General features: G+C 37.2%; 1 protein-coding gene across 11 annotated transcripts in view; it reads right to left on the bottom strand.

Moving 5' to 3' along the window:
• The window catches only part of TENM3 (teneurin transmembrane protein 3), a 1,315,365-nt gene that overhangs the window by 310,034 nt on the left and 981,947 nt on the right, over nucleotides 1–23,384 (bottom strand). For all 11 annotated transcript variants that reach the window (XM_039550639.1, XM_039550640.1, XM_039550642.1 and 8 more), the window contains one exon: nucleotides 10,501–10,803. In XM_039550639.1, the coding sequence (XP_039406573.1) occupies nucleotides 10,501–10,732 (232 nt within the window). In that variant the 5' untranslated portion in view covers nucleotides 10,733–10,803. The remainder of the gene's footprint in view (nucleotides 1–10,500; nucleotides 10,804–23,384) is intronic.

Genomic DNA, 23,384 nt, shown 5'->3' with positions numbered 1-23,384 from the left:
TTCATACTAAAAATTCTGTTCAGTTTGGCTCTTGATAATGTTTCATGCCATATCTGGTGTCTCTGCATCCTTCATTATTTGTCAGTCCCCTTTCTAACCTATTCCTCGTTTGTATTTTACCTTCTTCTAGCTGCCTAGAACACATTTGTGGAGTTCAAAGAGCAAGCACATTTTCCCTATAATCACTATGTGATAACGCATGACAAAAATACCAAACTTAGAGAAACTGTGAAACAACTAAAGATGTACAGATGCAAAACAATGAACACAGTCCTTAGGAGAACCAATCTTCTCCCTTACATTTCCTTGACTTGCTACTTAATCCTATGTTTTTTTTTTTTTTTAATTAAAAGTAGTTTCATTTATTTAGAAAGCAAATGAGGAAAAAGCTCTTACCCTAGTTTTTATTTTCTGTCTGCAGATTACTGCATACAGATACGTCCTCAATAACAGAACATTTATTATATTGGCTTTTGTATAAGCAGCACTGGTATCAAAGTGTTCCTGCAAGGACCATACTGTTTTCTGCTACTCTGATAGCAAGTACTTACTTCCTTTTTATTTCATACTTAGACGCTATATAGAGGATACATTTTTCCTATGGAAGCTTTTTATGCGGAGCTCAAACTTACAATCAGGTCCTTTGTAAAGAAAGATCTTGAGAGGAAGAACATGGAAATAAATGTACAATAAATTTGCTGAAAATGAAAGGGTAAAGATTTTTTTAAAAATAGCAAAACAGATACCTTGGATGCTCTAGAAAACTCTGACAAGAAGTGTACAAACACTGTCTCCAGAAATCAGAATGCTAGGTGGATAGAATGCAATTACACAAAAGAGAGAATGACTAATAGATGTGATACATCCATTCTGTCACACAAACTTCACAATATGTTTAGTAAAATGGAATTTTCAAAGCTGTATGTGCAGATTTCTGTTCGCTAGGATGCGAGAAATTACAGTGAAAACTGACAAGTAATGAGCTTTGCCTATGTTAACATTTTCTTTCTGACTTGGTGTAGTGTTTTGTTGTTATTACTCCAGCCTGATTTTCTCTTTTGCTTTCGTGAAAATTATGTGAAATTTAAACCATCCTAATCCACTGTATCATATTTTCCTCCTGTTTTTAATTCCTGTGTTTTTCTTTTCACTCATCACAACCATCTTCCTTGTCACCTTTTAATCTCGTTTTCTTGACCTTTCCGCTCTATTCACTTTTCTATCTTAACCTCCTTTTCTTGTCATTATCTGATTTAGAGAGGAGTTGTAAGGTTCATATGAAAGTTGCTTCTCTAATATATCCAGTAAACTACATAATAACAAAGAGCATCGAAATATATTAAATTTCATCAAGTGTGCATATAATTTTCAAATGCTCGTTATTCTCAGCAAACATTAATCAAACAGTTCTCACATTCCTTATGGACTTTTAAAAGCATGTGGGGACGTAAGTCACGGGCTTCATGACTTCTGACAAAGGTTAGTGCCAAATACTGCGAGTTCTCTGAGCTCTACTTATTGTGCTACTCTTGATAGAAGATCTTTATGCAAGACTCAAAACCCAAGTTAATTCTTTGGAACAAAAAGTAAAAGAATCACACATATATATTTGCATATTTGTGAGAAATAAAGTCTTTCAAACTTGATATGCATTTTTATTACTATAGAATCACAAGGAGACTGATGGAAAAGATAGCTTAGGAAAGTTTTTGTTTTCAGATATAGGGAAGAATTTATGTGAATGAAACAGTCATCTTCTTGTCACTGGTCTTCCACATTTTGGTTCAAACATGCAGTCTCTCCTGTACTTTATGAGAAACTCATAATTTTATTCCCTGTTAGGCTTGAGATGGCAGGGGATCTACAGTCCTAATCCTGAGACTAAAATATAAGCAGCACTTCTTAAACCATTATAAGGATAAAGGGCTGTTTATCAAGCCCTTCTGAAGTTACCACAGAGAAAGATTAAAGCCAGCTGAAGATAATTTCACAATTGCACAATTCAAAGCTGTGAAGCAAACGTGCTCCAGTAAATGAATTAATAATTTAAACATTATGGTTCCAATTTTGGGGATTTTATATTAAAATCATTTTATGACTATGATTATATAAAATATAAACTAAATTAAGAGAAACCAGCACAGCTGTCCCAATCATGGGCTTCAAGACAAGTAAAAAAAAGGATTTGTGGATTTAGAAAAGACATACATCTCTGTGAATAGCAAAGAACACAATGTCTTGATCATGAGCAGAATGACAGTATAGACATTTTAGGCCTCTGTCTTAATCATTGGATCCTGGGAGCAAAACATCAACGTTCGAGCACCCATTTATTACAAAATAAGAATTACAAAAAGCCTAAATTTGATAGATGTGAAGAAAATATGACCCAAGGGTAAGCAATGTTGAGATGATTGATATCCAGTCTGCAAAAAGCCTACGAAGACAGATCTGAACTGCCACATTAAAGTCAGTACAGTGCTAAAGACATGACATACAGCTTGAAATGGGGAAGGAAGGTGAAGAGGAAGGAGGCAGAATGAAGACATGCACGCAAATTGGAGCTCAGGTTTACGGCTATTCCTCCATACAAGGAGGTGAGAAAACTCTATTATTATTTATGCCTTCCCATGAGGGAAAGTGAGCAGATGGACCCAGAGGGATATGTCTCTCAGCATAGTAGAAAATTTGATTAGTTCTACAGGCTATGAACTGGTACAAAATAAAAACCCAACGCGCCTATTCCAAGCTGTTTATACATTTCAGGTTGTGGAACTTCGTACGGAAGTATTCCATGTGTATGGGAATTGACTCCTCAATGCATGGACAGAATGAGGTGCTCAGACCATCGCTGTAGCTACATGCAAGCATCAACACAGAATATGGACCCAAAAAATTCTGCAGAAATGAAAACCTCTTATTCCCTCTATCACTCACACTGCCCATCACGATCCCCCAAAAGGCTTTCCACTCTGTAAACCCCATAATAAATGTAGTGTAGCAATGCTTTAATTTAGAAGTTCTAGCAAAACGTCCATTATGCGGAAGACACGAAAAGATTTACCACTCACAAGTATTTATGGCCCTACAAAAAAAAAAAGGCAGAAAAACAAAGCCTGAAGCAAATGTGTTCCCTTGGCTCTACCATTTCCTCTTTTGGCTTTAATAAGCTCAGTAACACCGAGTACTGGCTCTCAAGCCCATAAGTTCACCCTTTGCAAACTAATTTCAGAAAGCATCAAGGAACTTTCTGAGAAATTACTCCCATTTTACATCTCTGCTTCACTTTATGCATTTATTTGCCAGTGATGGAATAAGCAATCACTCACAGCTTGGCCTCCAGCCCTGGCTCTCAGCCCTAAGCACTAAATCAACAGACAAGACAGACAGGACTCTTCAGCCTCTTTCATTCCTCCCCTCACCCCATCTCTCACTGCACACTTTTCTAGCTTTATCCTCTCCGTAGATGTTAACATACTGAAGTCATCTTTCATAGCCATCCATGGGATCCATTCATCTCCCCAGTCCACTGTTTAGTTTTTATTACAGACAGAAGCAGCACATAGATCTCAGTATATGAGCTACGAAAAGATATAAGAGCAGTTACAGACCCTCTAAAGTATCTTCCTTTCCATAAGGTTGAAAATCCTTGTGAAGGCCTCTTGGTCATCTTATAAATGCTTAATCATTATGATCAAGAACTTAACTCTCCTGTTTTGCAACTGGACTTGTTGAAGACAAGGTTTCTACTCTATGGACTTGTAGAGGCTGTGTAGAACTGCCTGAACAAGCAGTCTACTGCCAATATAACCAAGGCTGATTTCTCCCTGGAGAATCACAATTACCCTTTGTCTCTAGATCTGTAGCTCATCTACAGGCCACGACCCACAAGAGGCCAATTTCACCTAGATGAATACCTTAGAGCACGTGTGCATATCACTGAGTGTCAGCTAAATATACTCCTAATCAAATAAAAGTGAAATGTTTTTCTTCGTGCCACTTTGCAGCTAATAGAATAACTTTAAAAGTCAACAGATCCTTATCACCTGGAACCTGAAAACCAATTAACTTCTTATTGTTGCTTTAAGAAGTTACTAGTATAGCAATGAGAGATTATAATACTACTTAGCACTTACAGTACTTTTCATCTTCAAAGCATTTTGCAAACATAAACTAATTAATCTTCCCAAAATGCCTGTGAGGTAGGTAGGTATTATTATTCTTGTATTACACAAGGTAAAAAAGAAAAGAACACCTCTGGCAGAAGGTTATGTGCATAGCTCAAGGCCACAAAATCATCCGGAACACACTGGCACCGTACGCTGCTTACACTGAAATCAGGCGGACACTGCAGGTGGCCATGTTTTAGCATAACAAAAAAGGATCTGTCATGATGACAATCAGGACACATCTTGCACTACAGCCAGGAAACATAAAACACTGATTCTAATATCTGCCTTGTATTTTGAGAGACAGCGCTTGCCATGTCACTGAATGGTAATTAATTTGCTCATTGGGAGGTCACAAAGATTTCATATCTTCATATAAAAACCCTGCAAAGCAAGCTGATTCAGTTCTATTGAGAAGCACTTGCCTACTCAATAGGTAAAATAGAGCTCATCAATAAAGCCCAGGTAGAGGAAAGTCAAAAACATTCTTAGGTATCTATCCTTCCACTGCTTTGGACAGGTAAAAGTACGTAAGCTTTAGGTTTAAAAACATGACCACTTAAATCCTTTCATCCTACAGCTGACATTTATAGTGACTAAAAAGATTAAACATTTTGCTATCCAAATAACTCATTTTGGGCAGCTAGTATTTAAAGCAATAGACTTTGGAGTCATATTACATTAGGACAGTAGTTGCAATTAAGGTACTGGTTTCTAAGGTCTTAAAAATGTATCCTTGACAGTGTTTAATATCTTATATAATAAAATAAAATTGTCAAAGCATATATATCACTGTTTCAGGTCCCTTTTTCGCTGAATGGTGATATTTTTCTAGCACCTAAATCTAATTTTCATGGGAATAGCACCTGAACAATAGCTGCGATATATTCACACACTAACATACTGCACATGGCATTATTTTTTAGCACCCTGGTATGTGCCATCCAGCATACTGTGAAGGAAAAGGATTCTTTTTCTTTATTTATTTGGTACATCCAACTTCTCTTCTAGCACCTCAAGGAGTTAGACATTTAATCTAATTTAGGTACTTAAGTATTCCAGAAGAGTAAAGGTACAAAACTGTGCATAGGAATAATTTCTCCTGCAAAACTGAAAGGAATAGAATGAAAATAAATTGATCTTGAGACTTGGCTGACAGTGAACTGTTCTGATTGATAAACACAATGAAGTTGTTCTCACTGCCATCTAAAAAGACCAAATATCTTTACCTTCAGTCTAAATTATATTTGACTCACACTTCAAAAAAGTAAAAATCTAACAAAACCTGCACTACCTCCTTGGGTCTTCTAATATAAAAAGGTGTCCTACTATTTTTCAATTTACACAATTTGCAAACAGTGCTGTGACTATTTTGTAAGAAAAGATGAACACGCACAAACCTGCACTGCATTCTGCCACCCGGGCTTGTGGTCAGCCTTTGCTCCTGTGCAAAATCTCACTGACATGATACATGGATCTCTCTGTAGGACCACTACGCTGTTCTGCAATTACAAAATTCTTTGAAATGGAACAATGACTACTTGAGAGGTATTTAATATTCCTCTCTTCCCTTTAAGATGTATCCGATGGTAAATAAAACAGAGTTTTTGCATATCTGCATTTTTTTTACTAAACTACTACGAAGTTTTTCAATTCTTTTGAGTCCAGGTTTGATTCATTATCTCTTTTAAATTATATCAATATTGTTAAAATATTACTTCAATTTTTTTTCCAAATGCAATTTTAAAAATACTGCTTACTTTCTGTATTTCTACCATATTAAAAAAAATATGCCCTAGGGTATATTACTGTGTCCCACAGCCATAGGGAGGAGGAGAGAAGATCCAGCAGACAGGAATTGTGCAGCAAGATTGATTTATTTAATTATTTTACAAACTCTTTTATAGACTTTTTTCTTCATAGTCTAATTGGACAAAGATCAGCCACCCTTTGGGGGTGATTGGCTAAAATCCTAAAACATCCATTGTCAAAATATTTTTCTACTATACTATAAACAAGACTTCTCAAGGCTGCAGGTGTTTCATTGCTTACATAACTCTGCTACCTCTTCTGTGAGAGAGAAAAGTCTCTCACGGACTTAGAAAATAGCAAGAAAATCCTTGCTAGCAGCATTTTTGTATCCACACTACCATCCTTCCACACCATAGTCAGGCCACACTTTCAGATATTTTTGCATAGCAGTCTCCTGTATACTTAATATCACTTCACACAGGAAGTGATATAAATTTTCTAAGCACAGGAACATTTCTCTGTACAACAGAGAAATTCAGCTTCATACTGTTGGCTTTAATCCTGAATTGAGCAAGAGAGTTGGGCATAATGCAATACACAGTCATAGAATCAGTCACAGGATGGTTTGGGTTGGAAGGGACCTTAAAAATCATCTGGTTACAACCCCTCACCAATGGCCCCTGTCGAATTTTCAAGAACTTAGGTTGCTGAATTCAATTAGAGAAGCACATTTAAATCAGGCTGCTCTATATAGCTGGATACTTCAAAGTATAAGAAAACACGTGCCATCTTCTTCCCTAACACATAAACAAGTGACTGTCATATCATCACACCTTTAAAGTAAATAGTCTTTCATGGAGCTTCAGCCATTGTCAAACATGAGATTAGGTATCTTCTGAAAGATGTAATACAAAATTGAGTATCTCTCTTAAAACTACTTTTAAGAAAAAAAAGCTCATGGCCTCCACTTACATTACTCTCCTGGGAGGTTTATAAACAAAGAGAAAATAAATAACTAATTTAAAAGTTCTAAAAATAGTGGCTAAATATTCATCATCTAAAATTTTTAAAACAAAACCAGTTTTGCAACAGGTGAAGGAGCTTGAGAAAAAGAGGAGACTGCACTAGGTCTTATCTCAGATGGATGCTAACTGAAAGCATGTTGCCTAGATGTAGTTCCAATTTCCTAAAAAAGCTTACTTGCTCTTCTAGTCTTGTCAGTTTGGTTTCAAAAGTAACAAGATAGTCCCCAGTTACATAATAATTTCATGTTCAAATACTTTACAATATGTTTTAAATGCTGTTTTGAGAATTATAATGACAAACATATATATTTTTGGGCTCATATTTCTATTTATGTAATTAATCTCAAGCAACGGAAATTCAACTCATGAGGAAAAATATCATGAGACTGGAACAGACAATTGGAGAATCTCCTCTCGACAAGAAAAGATCTCATGGAATTAAGTTACCACTAAATAAAGCACACCTATCTCCAACAGCAGTATTCCTTTCTGAATTCCTACCACTGGATTTTGGGAAAAAGGAAGCACAAAAACGTGTACTGAAACAACTCAGGAAGAAGAGATGGGAAAGTCCTGATTCACTAGCAGAAAGCTTCCCAGGGATTTACCTTAAAATATCAAGCATAAAAAATATATTGACATTTTAAATGTGAGTCAGCAGTGCCCTGGAGCCAGGAGGGCCAACTGTGTCCTGCATCAGGCACAGCATCGCCAGCTGGGCAAGGGAGGGGATTGTCCCGCTCTGCTCTGCACTGGGGCAGCCTCACCTCGAGTGCTGGGGGCAGTTTTGGGCACCACAGTGTAAGAAAGACATTAAACTGTTGGAGAGTGTCCGAGGAGGGCAACAGGGATGGTGAAGGGCCTTGAGGGGAAGCCTTATAAGGAGCAGCTCAAGCCATTTGGTCTGTTCAGCCTGGAAAAGAGGAGACTGAGGGGAGACCTCATTGCAGTTACAACTTCCTCGTGAGGCAAGAGGAAGGCCAGGCTGATCTCTTCTGTGGTGACCAGTGACAGGACCCAAAGGAACAGCCTGATGCTGTGCCAGGGGAGGTTTAGGCTGGGTATCAGGAAAAGGTTTTTCACCCAGAGGGTGGTTGGACACTGGAACAGGCTCCCCAGGGAAGTGGTCGCAGCACCAAGCCTGACAGAGCTCAAAAAGCATTAAGAGAATGCTCTCAGGCACACAGTGTGACACCTGGGGTGTCCTCCACAAGGACATGAGTTGAACTCAGTGATCCTGATGGGTGTCTTCCAACTCAGAAGAGCCTACGATTTTATGATTTTAATTCCTCCACATTTGAGAGACTTGAGAATCTTGCATAACTGCCCCAGTACCTTTCCAGCTGGCAGTGGAAATTTCCTATCATTATTTTACAGTCAGGGCAGAAACTGAAACGCTGGTCATGATTAATTTTTAAAATTCATCCCCAATTAAAGGTATTTATTAAAGGTTGCCTTTTTTATTTACAGAATAATTTCCTGTTGAATTAGGAGGCTGTCAATTATACTGTCAAAGCCACAAAGCTCACACTATTTCTAGGCAGAGGGGGAAAAAAATAACCCACAGGGAAGCATCTTTTATATATTATTTAAAAACCTTCGATATGACCTTGAGGACCTTTTCCACAAAATACCTCCAATGTCAGAAGCTGTAAATTCTCAGTCAAGGATGAATCAAAGGAATACACTACCTAAAACAAGCCCTTTATTACCTGACCCTATCAAACCTGCAGGTAGTCCCTAAAGGGGCCAAACCAGTATGCACTACAGGAAGGCAATAAGCCATACAAAAAGTATTGAAAGGACAATGAGGAAAATTAAATGGGCACAGAAGACAGTGCTGAGACCACTGAAAGGTGAAGAGGGCATTATCCATTCTAGACTTTTAGGCCTGAAGACATGTAATTTATTGCATATTGGGCAATATGTATTAGCTAAATACTGTGTGCTTTTCTGAAGAAAGTGAAAAGGAATAAAAATGAAGCCACAGTGCACCATCATATGTGACATGCCAGACCACATAACTTCTTCAGTTTGTTATTGCTATTTAAAAAAGAATAATATTCTAGTCAGGCAGTAGTTTATGAATTCATTAAAGAAATGGTGCCTGTTCTGACATAGTTTCATCACTAGTACTAAGAAAGTGCCTACAGAACAGGTCTTAGAAAACTTCCTCTTGATTTTACCTCATTAAAGTAATGTCAAGGTGACTAATGGCTTAAAAACTAGAAAATAGCGATAACCTGAAGTTTCAACACATCACAGAAACCAAAAATAAACAGCAGAATAGAGTAGCAGCAAGCCTCAGTTACATGAGCATAAGAGAAATATTTTTATTTCCCTTGCAAACATTAGTAGGCAAAGAAGTCAACACCATCTGCCCAGCTCTAATTTTAATGTAAAGTTATTCTAAATGGAACAGAGAAAAACATCAATGGAGAAAATACTTTAGATATTCTAAAATTAAAATTAAGGACTTTTTCACCAAGAGGAAGCTTTCTAAATCTACTTTTGTTTCCACATAAAAGAGGAGATAAAAACAGAAGACTGAGTCATAGGTTCACACAGCTCTTGGCCTAGCTTTATCCTTTTAGGTAGCTGGGCTGCAGTATTCTACACACTTCATAACATTTTTTTCCTCCTTACCTTAAATAGCTTAGTTGTGGAAACATAGAAGTATCAATTCCAGACACTACAGTTTTGAATCCAAAATTGATGCATAAGTGCTGAACCCTAATTGGAGCTGAGTCCAATCTCTCAGAATCTTTGAGATCCAAGGGGACCTCTTGAGATCATCTAGTCCAAGCCCTCTCTCAAGCATAGTCAGCTACATCAAGGTGCAAGAGGACCATATTCAGTCAAGTTCTGAGCATCTTGATGGATATTTAGACTTCTCATGTCACTCCAGTCCTGAACTCAAAAATTCAACAGTGACTTTTGGCAGCCTGTTACCATCTGGTTATATATCAGGGATAACCACTAAAAAAACCCAAATGCACAAACTGTGAACTAATTTACCTCTACAGAGCACTCCACAGTGCTCTGTTACTGCCTTTGTAAGCTAAAATATAAAAGCACTGAGCTAATGCATTATTTGTATGCTCGTCCATATACTATGTTTCCACAAACCTATTCCTAGGGCTTGGCCTTCTTGGAACACCTGTATTTATTTTTAATTTTTAAACTATTTACATTTTAGATATACTGGAATGGCAAACTGGAATTGGGCGACCTATTAATGAGCTGAATAACTGGGGGTCTAGCTTTTAAATTGTAAGGCCTGAATGCTTCACACTCAACTCTGCAATATTGTCACTGACCCATTGCCCAATACAGGCCATTTACTTCCTGTGCACCATATATTATCTATTCCAAAGATGGTACACAATGCTTCCCCATCTTTGTAAAACATTTAGGGAGATACAAGGGAAGTGTACTAAGTGTGTAGAGTATTACAAAAATGGATGAAACTAGTTTAATAACATATTCTTCCTGCAGCAAGGATGCCTTAGAACTAATGAATTATACACTCTGAGTTCAAACATCTTGCCTACCTTGTCTGGTATACTCATCTGCTTCTCTGTGGACCAAATCTTTTACCCGGTTTCCATACAGCAACCTAGACGAATCATGATCAAAAGCTTTCAAGGTTTCACTGGAGCTGTAAGACTTCTGAGTAGGCACTCTGCACTCCTCATTTTCTGCAGAAGAATTTGTATAGCGACGTTCCTTGTCCCGTCTGCTCTTTGTCAGGGAGCAATAAGGCCTACGTTCCTTCACATCCATACTTCATTCCTTCTCTGTGCACATCAGTCCAGCTTATTTGGAAGTCTTCTCTACATTCAGCTTACATTCACCTATAACAAAATTAGAAAGACAACCACTGATGTGTTACAATGATCTCTAATTGCTGTAATTGCTCCCTGTCTGGAACAAAAAGAAAGAAAGAAAGATCTGCTCAGCAATGGGTGAGAAGCACATCTGTGCACATCTACAAGACCTCCCAGAGTTCCATGCACAAGCTATCCTGATCTAAAACATTAGCAAAAAAATACTTGTGAAAAACATCAACACAATACTACCCATTTTTATACAACAGATTAGAAGATCAAAAGCAGTGTGTGATTGAAGCAGAGAACAGATCGGAGAAATAGCAGTTTTTCAGCTTTAGGAATATGTTAGTTGCCTAAGGTCTATCTGTAGGTAAGCTGCTTTTTTCTTTTTCTGAGAAGCCTGCATGATTTAATGACAAATCTGGCTTCCTTCTGCTTGTTGAAAACTTGTGGTTTTAAGGTTTAGGGTTTCATTTTTTTTTTAATAATTTTAGACTTATATAAACTTTTTTTGTAATTTCTATTCTAAGAAAATTATTCTCATCAGAGAACATGTACACACAATTTCAAAGCAAGCTACTAAAACGACACAGGTGATGTGCAGGAAGGTTTATCAAAGCCAGTATATTCTACATAGGCTGTGCTAGAAAGCAAGAAAATATTTGATTTGTAAATGTCAATCAGAAATAGCTTTTTTTTTCCCCTCAAGTTTTTAAGGAATATTACAGTAAGAATTGTATTTCTATTACTCTTTATTTCTCTTTAACATTTCATTCCAATTTCAGAACAAGACTTCTCAGTTTTCAAAACAAGACATCTCAATTTCATTTCTTGGGTCCTGCACCCTTAACCAAAATATCTGTATTTCTGACAGAAAGAAAGTCTGTATATTTTGGCTTTGTTTTTTAAAGAGAAGCACTAAAATAAAATAAAGAATATAATTTGTATCTTTAAACAGCTGACAACGCATCTAAATGAAGAACAGTTCAGATGGTTTTAGTATTTTGCAACGGCACCTGTTAACCGAGGCCTTTGTATTTCTCGGTTAACACTGCATATACTTGGTTCCTTCCTTTGTCCCAGTGAGAACCTTCTCCTCAGTGCTCCCCTCAATTTGGAGCACTTAACTGTAAAAAAACAAAACCAAGAAAAACTAAACAACGGATTATTTTGCTGAATACTATCAGTCAAGCCCTTTGTGATGTAAAATGACAGTTTACAACACATATCACAATGCAACAGCAAACTTCACTTGCACTCTTTTCAGCAAAAACAAGGTTGCTTTATAAATCTTCACTTATTTAAACACTTAATATCAAACTAATTAGTTGTCACTCCTTAAAAGATTTTAGAGAGTATTTAATTTACTACAGAACCATTATTCAAGTTTGTGAATGAGGGCCAGTCCTTTATCATTCTGTTTTGAAATTTTCCAGAAAGGCTTTTACATTTCCTGGCCTATATGAAGCCTGGTTTAGACTTGAAGATAAAGCTCCAAAGCCTTCCATTTAAGCAAACACTCTTCTACTTTTATATTTTCAAATTTTAGAGTGGTTAACTGAAATTTTTACATGATCAAAAAAAAAAAAAAAAAAGTTTTATAACAGAGCAGTTTATTAAATTAATGACTGTTTAGATGTTTGCATGCACAGGTAGCACAGCTTTTTAACTTGCATGAAACACTCAGATTTTAAAACATTTGATTGACTAATGAATGCAAGTACTTTCCAGGCAAAATCAGTTTTCTAGACACACTATAAACTCTGTGTTTTATTAACACTAAACTGGATTGTTATTTTAAAAATAATTATTTACAAATACACATGGGAATTATTTTGCAGTGTAAAGCCTATCTCCCCTTTCATCTAAGCCCGTCAAGACATTAAAGGGCCACTAATTCCTAGTGTATCTAAATTGCACCATGGGAAAACTGACATACACTATTCACCATAAAAGAAGAAATAATTTTTATTTTTATCCAAGTTTCCAAAATCCCTTGTAATGTTAAGGAAAAAAAAGCAAAAATAAAAACTAAAAAAAAGCACAACAACAGGCAAACCAACAAACCAAACTCTTATTTGCACAACACTTTGTTACTATACCAAGCTAAAATCCTCAAAGATTTAATCTATGCTGTAGCACGAAGAAGTACTGATCTGCTTCCCACGGAAGTCAATGAATTCAATAAAACTTCAAAAAGCAGTTCTCTGGGTTATCTATTGCCTCTCCAGGCAAAGAATGAAAAGGTTAAAAAAATACAAGCTGTTTAACAGCACTGCATTATGGAGATACTCCAGCAGTGATTACCCTCCAGAATAATGAGGGCTACTGTATTATTTGTGGGCATTTTTGAAAGAAACAAAACAAAATGAACAACAAAACAAATCTTTTAGGTTTTAAGAACATGATCTGTTTGAATCTGGCATTATACAAATCACCTGTTTACTTTCAGTAGCCTTTAACTTTAAAAATTAATAGTATCTCTCAGCAAGTCTTAGGAAACACTTAACATCCTCAGGCTTGTGTCTTTGAAATTATTTCATCAGTAATACACATATCTAAAAGAAGACAGAATAAAAGCTATCTTAAAGATCTGTCTACAAATAAATTTTCTTTACTGCGATCAGACAACAAGCAGAAAGGGAGAACACAAACATATTTGCAGAACACAGAAATAAATACCAGTATTAATGTTTAAGTAGGGTACGTCAGCAGTGACAAGTCAAACAAAAGAAGACTTGCAGATGGCTTTACTAGATCTTAGCTTGTCCCATTATGAATCACCCCTTCTTTTTCCCTAGAAAACAGCCCTCACCCCCCCAACTGAAATATTTTCAGTTATTGAGAAAATTATTTAAATAAAAACTCCAAACTGTCATTTACCGCATCTGCTCATCCCCTTTCTTTTAAAGATCACTCTAGCTAAAATATTAACAAGATTTCCCGCTCAAATCTTCACAGATTTAAATGAATCACTGCTGCACAAATTTGAACATACTTCCTTCTTTTCTTTTCTTCTGTTTCCTCTAACATTAAAACTGCATCTCAGGGTTTTGGCGGGATAGCCGAATGCACAGCAACTAATTTACAAAATCAGATTAAAATTATAAACCAAAGAAAATGAAGTTTATTTTTTGATGTATTATAAAAACACTTGCCTTCATCTGCAAGGAATTATTGCCCATATGTCCATATTTATGGTCTATCAGGTTGCTTCATTCCAGCCAAATGAAGTAATTTTCATAGAGCAATATTTACAAAGCTATTGAACTACTAACAGACTCACAAAGGATGTCAGTTCATCCGTGCTGAATACTGCTACATGTTGGATTGCAATGCTGACGTAAAATGGCCTGCATGGACTACAGAAAATAATAAAAGATTTCACTGGTGCATGCCACTACTTCAAGTTTCTGTCTAATACTTTTGAAAGTATAAAACCTGAGGATGCTCATCTGTGTCACTGAGCATTGGGATCTCCCATGACCTTTTCAGGGATCGCTCCAATGTCAGGGGCTCCTGGCTGAAATACACAGGAGGGTGTTCACTAATCACCAGGCTGACATGACAGCTCTTATACAGTCATGCTCAGCCCATTTCTCTACATGCTTTAGCTGATTGCAGACTCAGACCCTACTTTCCTAGTGTCACTCCAAATTTTAAAAACAGCTTGAAACCAGAAAGAGAAGATGTCCATTTTAAAACTAATACTTAAATATTTCAACTTAATTTAGAAGGAAAGAAGGAGAACCAGAGAAACAATTCTTGTTCTCACCAGGTCATTGGGATCAAAGAGCTCATTCCCTTATGTGTCAGGCTACATTGTATACCTCTGACATCATTAACACATTTTAGCACTATATTTAATTACCAAGTCTGATAAGTTATGTACAATTAATAATTAAATAAACGATCAAAATTCTTTCTTTTACTCTAAGTGTTGTAGAGACACCAAGTGTAAACACTAAAACTGAGCACAAGGCACATTCATACATGAGTGTCAAAGCTACCACAGGAGCTTCAGTGACTGATGTCTCAGACACAGACAAAGCTGACTGGTGTCTGTTAAAAGTTTTACATTGCATTTGAAATTTCCCAGGACAGCCTTTCATCAGTTCCTCTTAATTATCTATTGCAACATGAAATAAAGTCAGTATTGTGAAAATGAAAAAAAAAACAAAAAAAAACCCAAAAAAATCACAGTTACTTCACTTTTCTACAATAAAAAAACCCTTGATACTTAAGTTCTACACTGCAATGTAGAAAAATACTACAGGCATATTTTAATTGGCAAGACATAAAGAAGGCATTAAGGTCATGCTACAGTGTTATCCAAAACACCCAGGTACAACTTCAGCATGCCTGCAGGCATTTAAAGTGTTATGGAAAATGACTGTATTTCATTCAGCACCTCGAGCTCTGAGTTCCTCAAAGGGTTGTTAGAGTTTGGCAGCAGGATGGCAATCATGCCTAAGGTACACAGCACTCCATCCCCATCTCTCACTCAAAGAAACTTCTCCCACCATTAAACCTGATTCAAGGAACACCAAGGTGCCTAAGAAGTCTAAATATACTTCAGTATTATATGTTCTTTGATACCTAAAAATCTATAGAGGCATGAAATAGTAAACAGGTAAGAAATAAAATATGTTTGTTGCCAAAATGACAAGATAATTGTATAGAAAAGATGACATCACTGCTTGGATTGATTTATGGATCTACTATAGTGTGTATTATAGTCCCTTTAAACATCTATATCTATTTTAGAGATCTCCAAACATACAAAGCAAAACTGGAAGTAGTTCTAAGAATAACTAGAGTCATTAATATATACAGAGCTGGAATGGAAAATATCCAAAAATGGAAGGATAAAATTTGTAAATTTCCTTGTTACAGAGGAACAGTAAGAGAGTTTGAAATACTGTTATATGGAAGCACAAACAAGATCTTTCCTCAGTCTCAAGAAGCAGCAGCAAGGAAGGCAACATGCTGTTGGATCACAGCCCTTTTCCCCTCCCTGAGGCCAGCAGAACTGAGACAGGGAAGGAACTTACATTACATACCACAAACTTCCCTCCAAACATCTAACTCTAAACACTTAGGCATTCCAAAGAATCACAGGATTCCCAGCTGCAGAGACCTACATTATTATTGGATTACTGTTATTTTTGTTATTAATTACCATTATTGCAAATTAAGAGTCACTGATCCTTCCACATTGACTCCTAGGTAAAAGCACAGTCTGAACACTTGCTGAGATGGGGACCAAACCTCCTTTCATGATTCTACATAAACACAAGCAGTACAAGAACCCTAAGATTTTTGGGAGAAGAAACAGGCTTGAACTTCTGTCTGGAATAAGAGCAGAGGATTTTACAGGCTGTGAGCTGAGACACTGCCTACTCTCAGCATTGACAACAGCTGCTGCAAATAGCATCTAAGTAGTGCTGTTCAATAGATACACGTCTGCAAGTGCCATTACTTTAATTTAATAATAATTTCCTTTGTCTCTGTAATTGTTGACCAGATTAAATGAATGTAAATATTGCATTAGTTGCAAATTGCACTAGGTATAGTATTTAATAGCCCCTTAATAGCAGAAGAACAAAGCAAGAACAATAGCAAGAACAAAGCAAAATTTAACTTACACATGTTAACAACTAGATTAAAAAGCTTATATGCAATATTGTACAATATTGTACAATATGCAAAAATTAAGAAAATCTTCTGTCCACAAAAAAACCCCTTCACAATTCTCACAACTAATCACCCATAAAACCTATTACAAACAAATACTAAGAAAAACTCAAAAAGCATAAAAGAGTGATGAAATTTCCACTTCAGTGGCTGATAAAGTGAGATATGTCAGAAATCAACTGAGCTGGAAAAATGACACTTTGAAGAGGTGCTTAGGATGATCTGTAGCCATGGTGTGCCATTAGTCAAACTGATGACTCTTAATACATGGACATTTCAGGTCATCATATCTAGAAACTCACTTCTTAATATAAAAAGTCTGTCTTCCCGCATAGAGACTAGGGAGGATGCATCCCAAGTCAGTCTTCTTAAGGGGGAGTGAGAAACAGATGGCCTGGCAGACAGAGAGTTCAGAAACTAAAATTTAAAAGAAGCCTCCTAAAGTCACCAACCCGACATTTTAAAATCAAATTAAAAGCAAATGAACGAGAAATCCCAGCAAAAAAATCCTAACAAAAACACACACTAAAAAAGAGTAACAAGAAGACAAGTAAAAAATATTTTGTATTTTTCTGCATCAGTCAGGGGAACAGAACACTCATATCTACCATCACTACAGGATGTAATGTTAATATAAAAGTTACTTTACACAGTCTATCTAAAAATCTTAACTACATTAGAGACAGAATAAAAAACAAATAAATGTCCTCTGTTCATTACAGAAGTTTTCTTGCAATAAGAGTCAGGAAAATCAGCAAGATAAAGAGTTCTGCAGCATCCTGGTTAGTCATAGAGGTTGATGTTTGTATAACAATATTGGTGCCATTACTTATAATTGAAATCGTTGGGAGCGGAGGGAAAGAACACCTCATGCTTTCCCTCATATGGGCAGAAAGAGATAATGCACCTTCTGTAATGATGGGAGTCAAGGGAGCACTTCTCTGGATTGCATTTACCTGGGAGGGTACGAGACCCACACTGCAGCATTTGAGATGGAGCTGCAGCTATTCCTGTGTGCTGGAAGCCCTTCCACAGCAAGGCTACAAACCTGCTGAAGACAAAACTGAAAATAACCCCAAGCTGGCCACACACACATGCAGCCTGGGGCTGTGCTGGTTTTTAAGTCACCAAGCAGGTCCTGCAGAAAACCTGTAACTTGCTGAGATCCCACACCAGCTGGAACGGACCCCTTCAGAGGAGCTTGGTAGAGGGTTACACTGACAGTTTCTGTTCCTCCTTTGGAGGAATGGTTTGCAGGAACTGTCATGAACTCTGATCTTGAGCAGAAGCAACTACCTCTAATTCAGGGAATTTGTATAAAATGTGTTTTACTTCAAAGGGCTGGAAGAGCTAAGTGAGAAAGGGAACATGAAGACCAAGAGTGTAATAATATGGTGTGCTCCTTTAGTAAAAAGGAGGGTGAGAATATGTGATGAAAAGACAGAGGGAAAGAAGTTAAGAGAGCAGAAATGCTGCAGTATGAAGAAAAAATGAATAACAAAACGAGCTCAGAATACAAAGCAGAGAGAGAAGCAATCAGTAGCACTCATTACGGCAACACCGGGGAAGACAAGCGACACAGCAAACCTAGCAAGAGAAAAGAGTTTAAGAGAAAAAACAAGTGGAGGAAGAGAACAAAGAAAACTTCAGAAGGGAAGACCTTTGTGACTCATTTACTTCAGCACAAAGTAATAAACTCAGAGTCAGCACTGGGCAATTCATTACTCAGCAGCAACTAAAAAGGCCTAAGTACTTCCCTCTGCTCCTTTAAACTTGAAATTCATCCTTTATGCCATCATCTCCTTCCCTTCTCATCTTTTACACTCTTTTTCCATCACTGTGTTCTTACTCAACCTATCTTAATGGTATCCTAACATCCTTCTTGAATATCCCAAATCTACTTTTGCACCTGCTCAGAGCTCTTCCACAGAGTCCTCTTTTGTTGTGGAACAAAGCTACAGAAATGTAGGGATTTTTAAAACTAAAACAAGTGGGATGGAGAATCTGACACAAGAACAACATGTAACAAACCATGGACATCAGCTAAGGTGCTACCGTCCCTTAGTCCCCAAGCAGTGAGCACAGCACAGTCATTTCTGCATTTCTGTTTGGAGAACAAAGCTATCAGTATGTCAGCTTCACCATCTGAAAGGGCTGTCGATCACTCAACTCCCCCTTCAACAGCTCAGAGTTAATTTCAAACAATTTGACAGTAGTGAGGTTTCAAAAACAATACATCTCTCAAGCCACTATAAGGGAAATGAAGTATATTATATGTGACATGCAAGAGCTGGGCATACAGTCACAAGGCTGAGCTGAAAATTTTACTGTGAAGGTGTCTGGAAATGAAAGGAGGACCTGAGGAAACTGTAACAAGGATGTCATCGAGGACACACGGGAGAGGGAAGAAAAAAAATAGCTAAGTGTAGGTGCTGAAGCTATTGCTGTGGTTGCATGACATAGGATACACATGCAACATCAGCTTTGGTTCCCAAGTACAGCTTCTCATAGTGAAAACTGAAATTCCACATAAACAGGAGATATTCACAAGATTTTTCTTTTCCTTGATCTGACAGGTAACCAGATTTTTGGGTCCCAGCCACATTATAATTAGGATACTGCTGCAGCCTGGTAACCTGGAGAATTATTTAGTGACTCATCCCTGTAAAGAATGACTAGTAAGATTTTTAAGGCATATTCACAACTGTTTTAATGCTCAAGAACTCTGTTTTGTTCAAAGTTATCCCCTTGTCCCCCCCACTTTCTCAAATAGCAACGAATCAAAACCACAAAGATACAAACAAGAAAAGTACCAAACATAATGAAAAATCCCCACAGAAATGAGTACTCTATATTCATACTGTCACAACATTCACTTACTACTCCTAACACAGTAGTGTGAAAAATTATTTACAAATGCCACCGTAAGATGTTGCAAAGCACTGTTTAACTTGATTATGTTTCATTAGCAATCCCTACTACTGTATTTAACTATCCCATCTATTCAGATGGTATCAGCTGTCATGTGTTCCTCTATACTCCCCAGGTTCCTGCTTCCCTCTCTGCACAAGCTGTGTCCTCTTGTCACAACCTCTAATTGTCTCTTCTTCAGCACAATCCAACATCAGCAGACAGTAAAGGCTGGAGGTTGTTTGCCCTGCTGGATCACTTCCTTTTTGTAATCCCTGTTCTAACTCTCTTTCAAAGCATCCCTTTCATTGCATCAGATTTTTAGCCTTACCTTAAAGGTCATACAAAAACTTTTTGTCCTGTAATCACCCCATTCCACTCTTACCTCCCAGGTTTTGTCTCCAGTTTCAACAGAACTAAGACTTTGATTAGGGCAAACAAAAGAATAATGCATTTTTAAAATAAGTTCTTTGGCTAACTATGTGAGACACAAAATTTCCCACAGTAATTAGCAATTGTGTTCAAAGGAGCACACTGCTCTCTGAAAGTGTCCACACAGTCTGCTCTGGCATGACCCTACCTGACTACTAATCAAGATCCTCTCTTGTAACTACTTAAAGAACAATTAACCCTTAATAATTCAAAGCCTCCCTCAGGAAGCTGGGGAAGTAGGACGAAGAACTATGTCCTGCTGCCCCTCCTCTTCCCCTGGTGTGTGTTACCTGTAGGTAAGGCACCTGGCTGTGCTTCCACATGCTGCCAAATTTCAACTGTGGGGATGCAGCTGACTTGCTGCTGGAGAGCCCAGTGACAGCACCTGGAACTCACACAGCAGAGAACCAAGTCTCAACTTTAAAATACGCTTCATTGCCAAATGATTGCAGTTTTGCAAAATAAGCACAAGCTTCTACAGGAAGTATTTAGCAGCTTCATATTATGCTTTTGTAGGAAGTTGCTTCTTTAAATCCTTTAAATTACCACTTCATATAATACTCAATTTCTCAGTACACTCATTGATTAAAAATCCTTCTAATTAAAGTAACAATTTACTTCAGCAACAGATCTGAAGGTGACCTTCAAAGGATGGGCTATTTCTATTGTTAAGAACATAAATGAAAATTTGGTAACTGAATAATGAAACTGTAACTGAATAATGAAAATATTTCCCAATTATCAATGAAATCCTTTTAGATCCAATATGAGTTTGTAGAGCAGATCCACAGCTCAGTCACACCAGAACTAAACAATATGTTTTTCTTATCAAGTAAGTTTAGCAAGCAGAGTTGCAAGACAAAGCTGGGAATACTGGAGGCTTCCCCTCATTTACAGGACACAGAAGGCACAAGCAGAAGAAGAAGAGAATCTTTCCCACGGTGACAGTCAAGGAGTGCAGACAAGTCCATATGGATTACATGGGTGGATGAGCAGGTAGTTTAATTTCTATCCTGTTTCGAGTATTTCTAATTCCTTTTTAATATGATACAGAGAGTGAAACATTCGGGTTTTGCATGGCCTTATACCTAATATGAAACTATTTGGGATTTTCTTACTTATATTTAAGGGCAAAAACATCAGTTCCAGTATAGGCACTTCCAACCATTAACTTTTTGTTGAATTGTCTAGATACTTGAGATAGTTTTGTGGGAATAGAAAGAGGGTATGAGATGCATAACAAGGTAGGGTCTAGAAATTTCTTGACCTACACAATCAAGTAGAGGGGCTCATGTCCCTCCTTAAGTAAAGAAGTCTAGAATAGTAGGAAATCTAAGATAAAGTTCTTTAACTACATTAGCTATGTCCAGAAGCATTTAGAAAACCTTTAGAAAAAAATTGATCCTGAGGGGTGGGCCAGGACTGAAGAAATGCAGGCATTAGAAAAAGAAGGAACCCCTTATACCTGTACCTGAACTTGATGGCATCAAAATCTTGTCTGTGTATTTGCACAGCTCAAGAACACACTTAAAAATGCTCAGTACTAAGAGATCTGGTCTGTACTGAAAAGTTCTGGCAGCACGGTTGAATTTACTAGAAGTCATAGCTTAAGCTAGCAAAATCTATTGTGCAGATGCAGCGACACTGACAGAAGAGTGCACTCTCAAAACCACTGATAAAGATAAGCTCTGAGACTGGAGCCATTCTGATTAATATCATAGGCTCTTAACGCACTCAGGTGAAAGGATGAGCACACCCAGCAGGGTGACTGAAGGGGTTCAGACTGCTCAGCTATCATTTCTGGACATACTCATCTTCTGGGGAGGGCTCATTCAGCTGGTAACAATGAATGTGCTACTCCACACCTTCGATTCATACCCAGACTGCCTGGTAGTGCTGCACAGAGCTGCTGGGTAGGATTAATAATACGATTTTTGTGTGTAAGTTAATTGAGGCTTCCAAAAAGCAGGCTTCAGAAAGAAAAAGATTTAACATAGGTTATTTGCTGGTATTGGGAGAGTTTATCTTTCATATGGGGGAACAGGAGAGATAAATGAAATCTTAATATTCCTTTTTGTCAGTTTGGGTCTCCAAATAACTGAATAGAAGTATATGAAATCTGAGAATTCTTACACACACTCAGCAAGCAGTGCAAACAAAACCCAGAAAAAAGACCACAGCTGTAACAAAGACTTGTACAGAGTTTGAAGTATACTGATGGAGACTAGAGCAAAGATGGTAAAAGAGAGATTGGAAAGGTAAAGAGACATTTTATAGCTCTGTGGAATGATTAGACAAATACCCATCAGATCTTTAACCATTTGCAGCTCTTACTTTCTTAACACTTAAAAAACTTTATTGAACATTACAAAGCTAGTGAAATGTATATGTGCACATATATGTATATATAAAAATAGATGGTATATATATATATATATGAATAAAAACCACCAATGAAAGACATGCTATGGAGAGAATAGTAGTAGTAGTATTCTTCTCCTAAATCTAAAGTAACAAAACCCACTATTTAGCTAACCTAAGTCAAGACAGCTTGGGAAATGTATGTAACTTAACTAACTCCTGTTTGCCTTCAGCAACTGTATATTCCAAAGCACCTAGATGCTGATAACTTGTCTCTTCACAAACTTATGGTAAAAGTGACCAAACCAAGACTACCAGGGAATATTGGAGGAAGGGACAAGGCAGGAATGTTCTTATACCTATGTAAGTTTTTCAATAGTCTCTCTTCTGTCTCCCCTGAAGAATAACAAGAGATGCTCCCCATCAAGAAAATCATAGGTAGAAGTTTTTAAATTTAGGTTATAAAGCCACTAGTAAAATGTGCAAAATACCATTGAGGAGACAAATTCTATGCTGGTTTTGGACTTTGAAGCTAGAAAAGCATAAAATTAATTGCCTCCAAATTCCTTTTATCTATTTTGTAAACTTAAATGAAATTTATTATGGAAACAAAACCAGCATCAATAAAAATAGTGAAATGTTAATAACTATTTATTGCTCTGTATTCCTTACCTGTTATTCTCTCAGGGCTATGTTTCTCTATACCTAAGGGAGAAATTAGTAGCTTTTGGCACAGGTGCCAGATTCATCAGGGGCTGCTGCCTGAGAAATATTATCAGCAAGTCAAAAACATTGGTGTGAGTCTGCATCTTCCATCTCCTATTTAAAGCATTAATTTACTTTCACAAAAACATGGCATGAACATCAAAACCACTACGGGCTGGTATATGACATTTAAGAGCACTCACTGTCCTGCAGAATTGTTAAACTAGAGATCGTGCCACAGTGATTCAGTAAATAGCTACAGTATAAGAAACTAATGAAGTAGTACCTTACCTCACCAGGAGATCAGTCCTGAATGCTTGCACAGACCACTTCAGTCTGTTCCATGCTTGAGACAGGACACAGTAACAGTTTCCTTAGAAAGTAGTCTGTCAGTCTCAATTTCTGAATTCAATTGAATTTCTGAATGCCTTATACATAAATCATGAAGCAGGTTGGCTTCATCAAACGAAACATAGTTCAGAGTCACAAAGTACTGTTTG

The sequence above is a fragment of the Corvus cornix genome, chromosome 4 (genome assembly GCF_000738735.6).
Source record: "Corvus cornix cornix isolate S_Up_H32 chromosome 4, ASM73873v5, whole genome shotgun sequence".
Taxonomy (NCBI): Eukaryota; Metazoa; Chordata; class Aves; order Passeriformes; family Corvidae; genus Corvus; species Corvus cornix.
The sequence above is the reverse complement of the archived record's forward strand: the minus strand, read 5'-3'. Positions and strand labels throughout refer to the sequence as shown.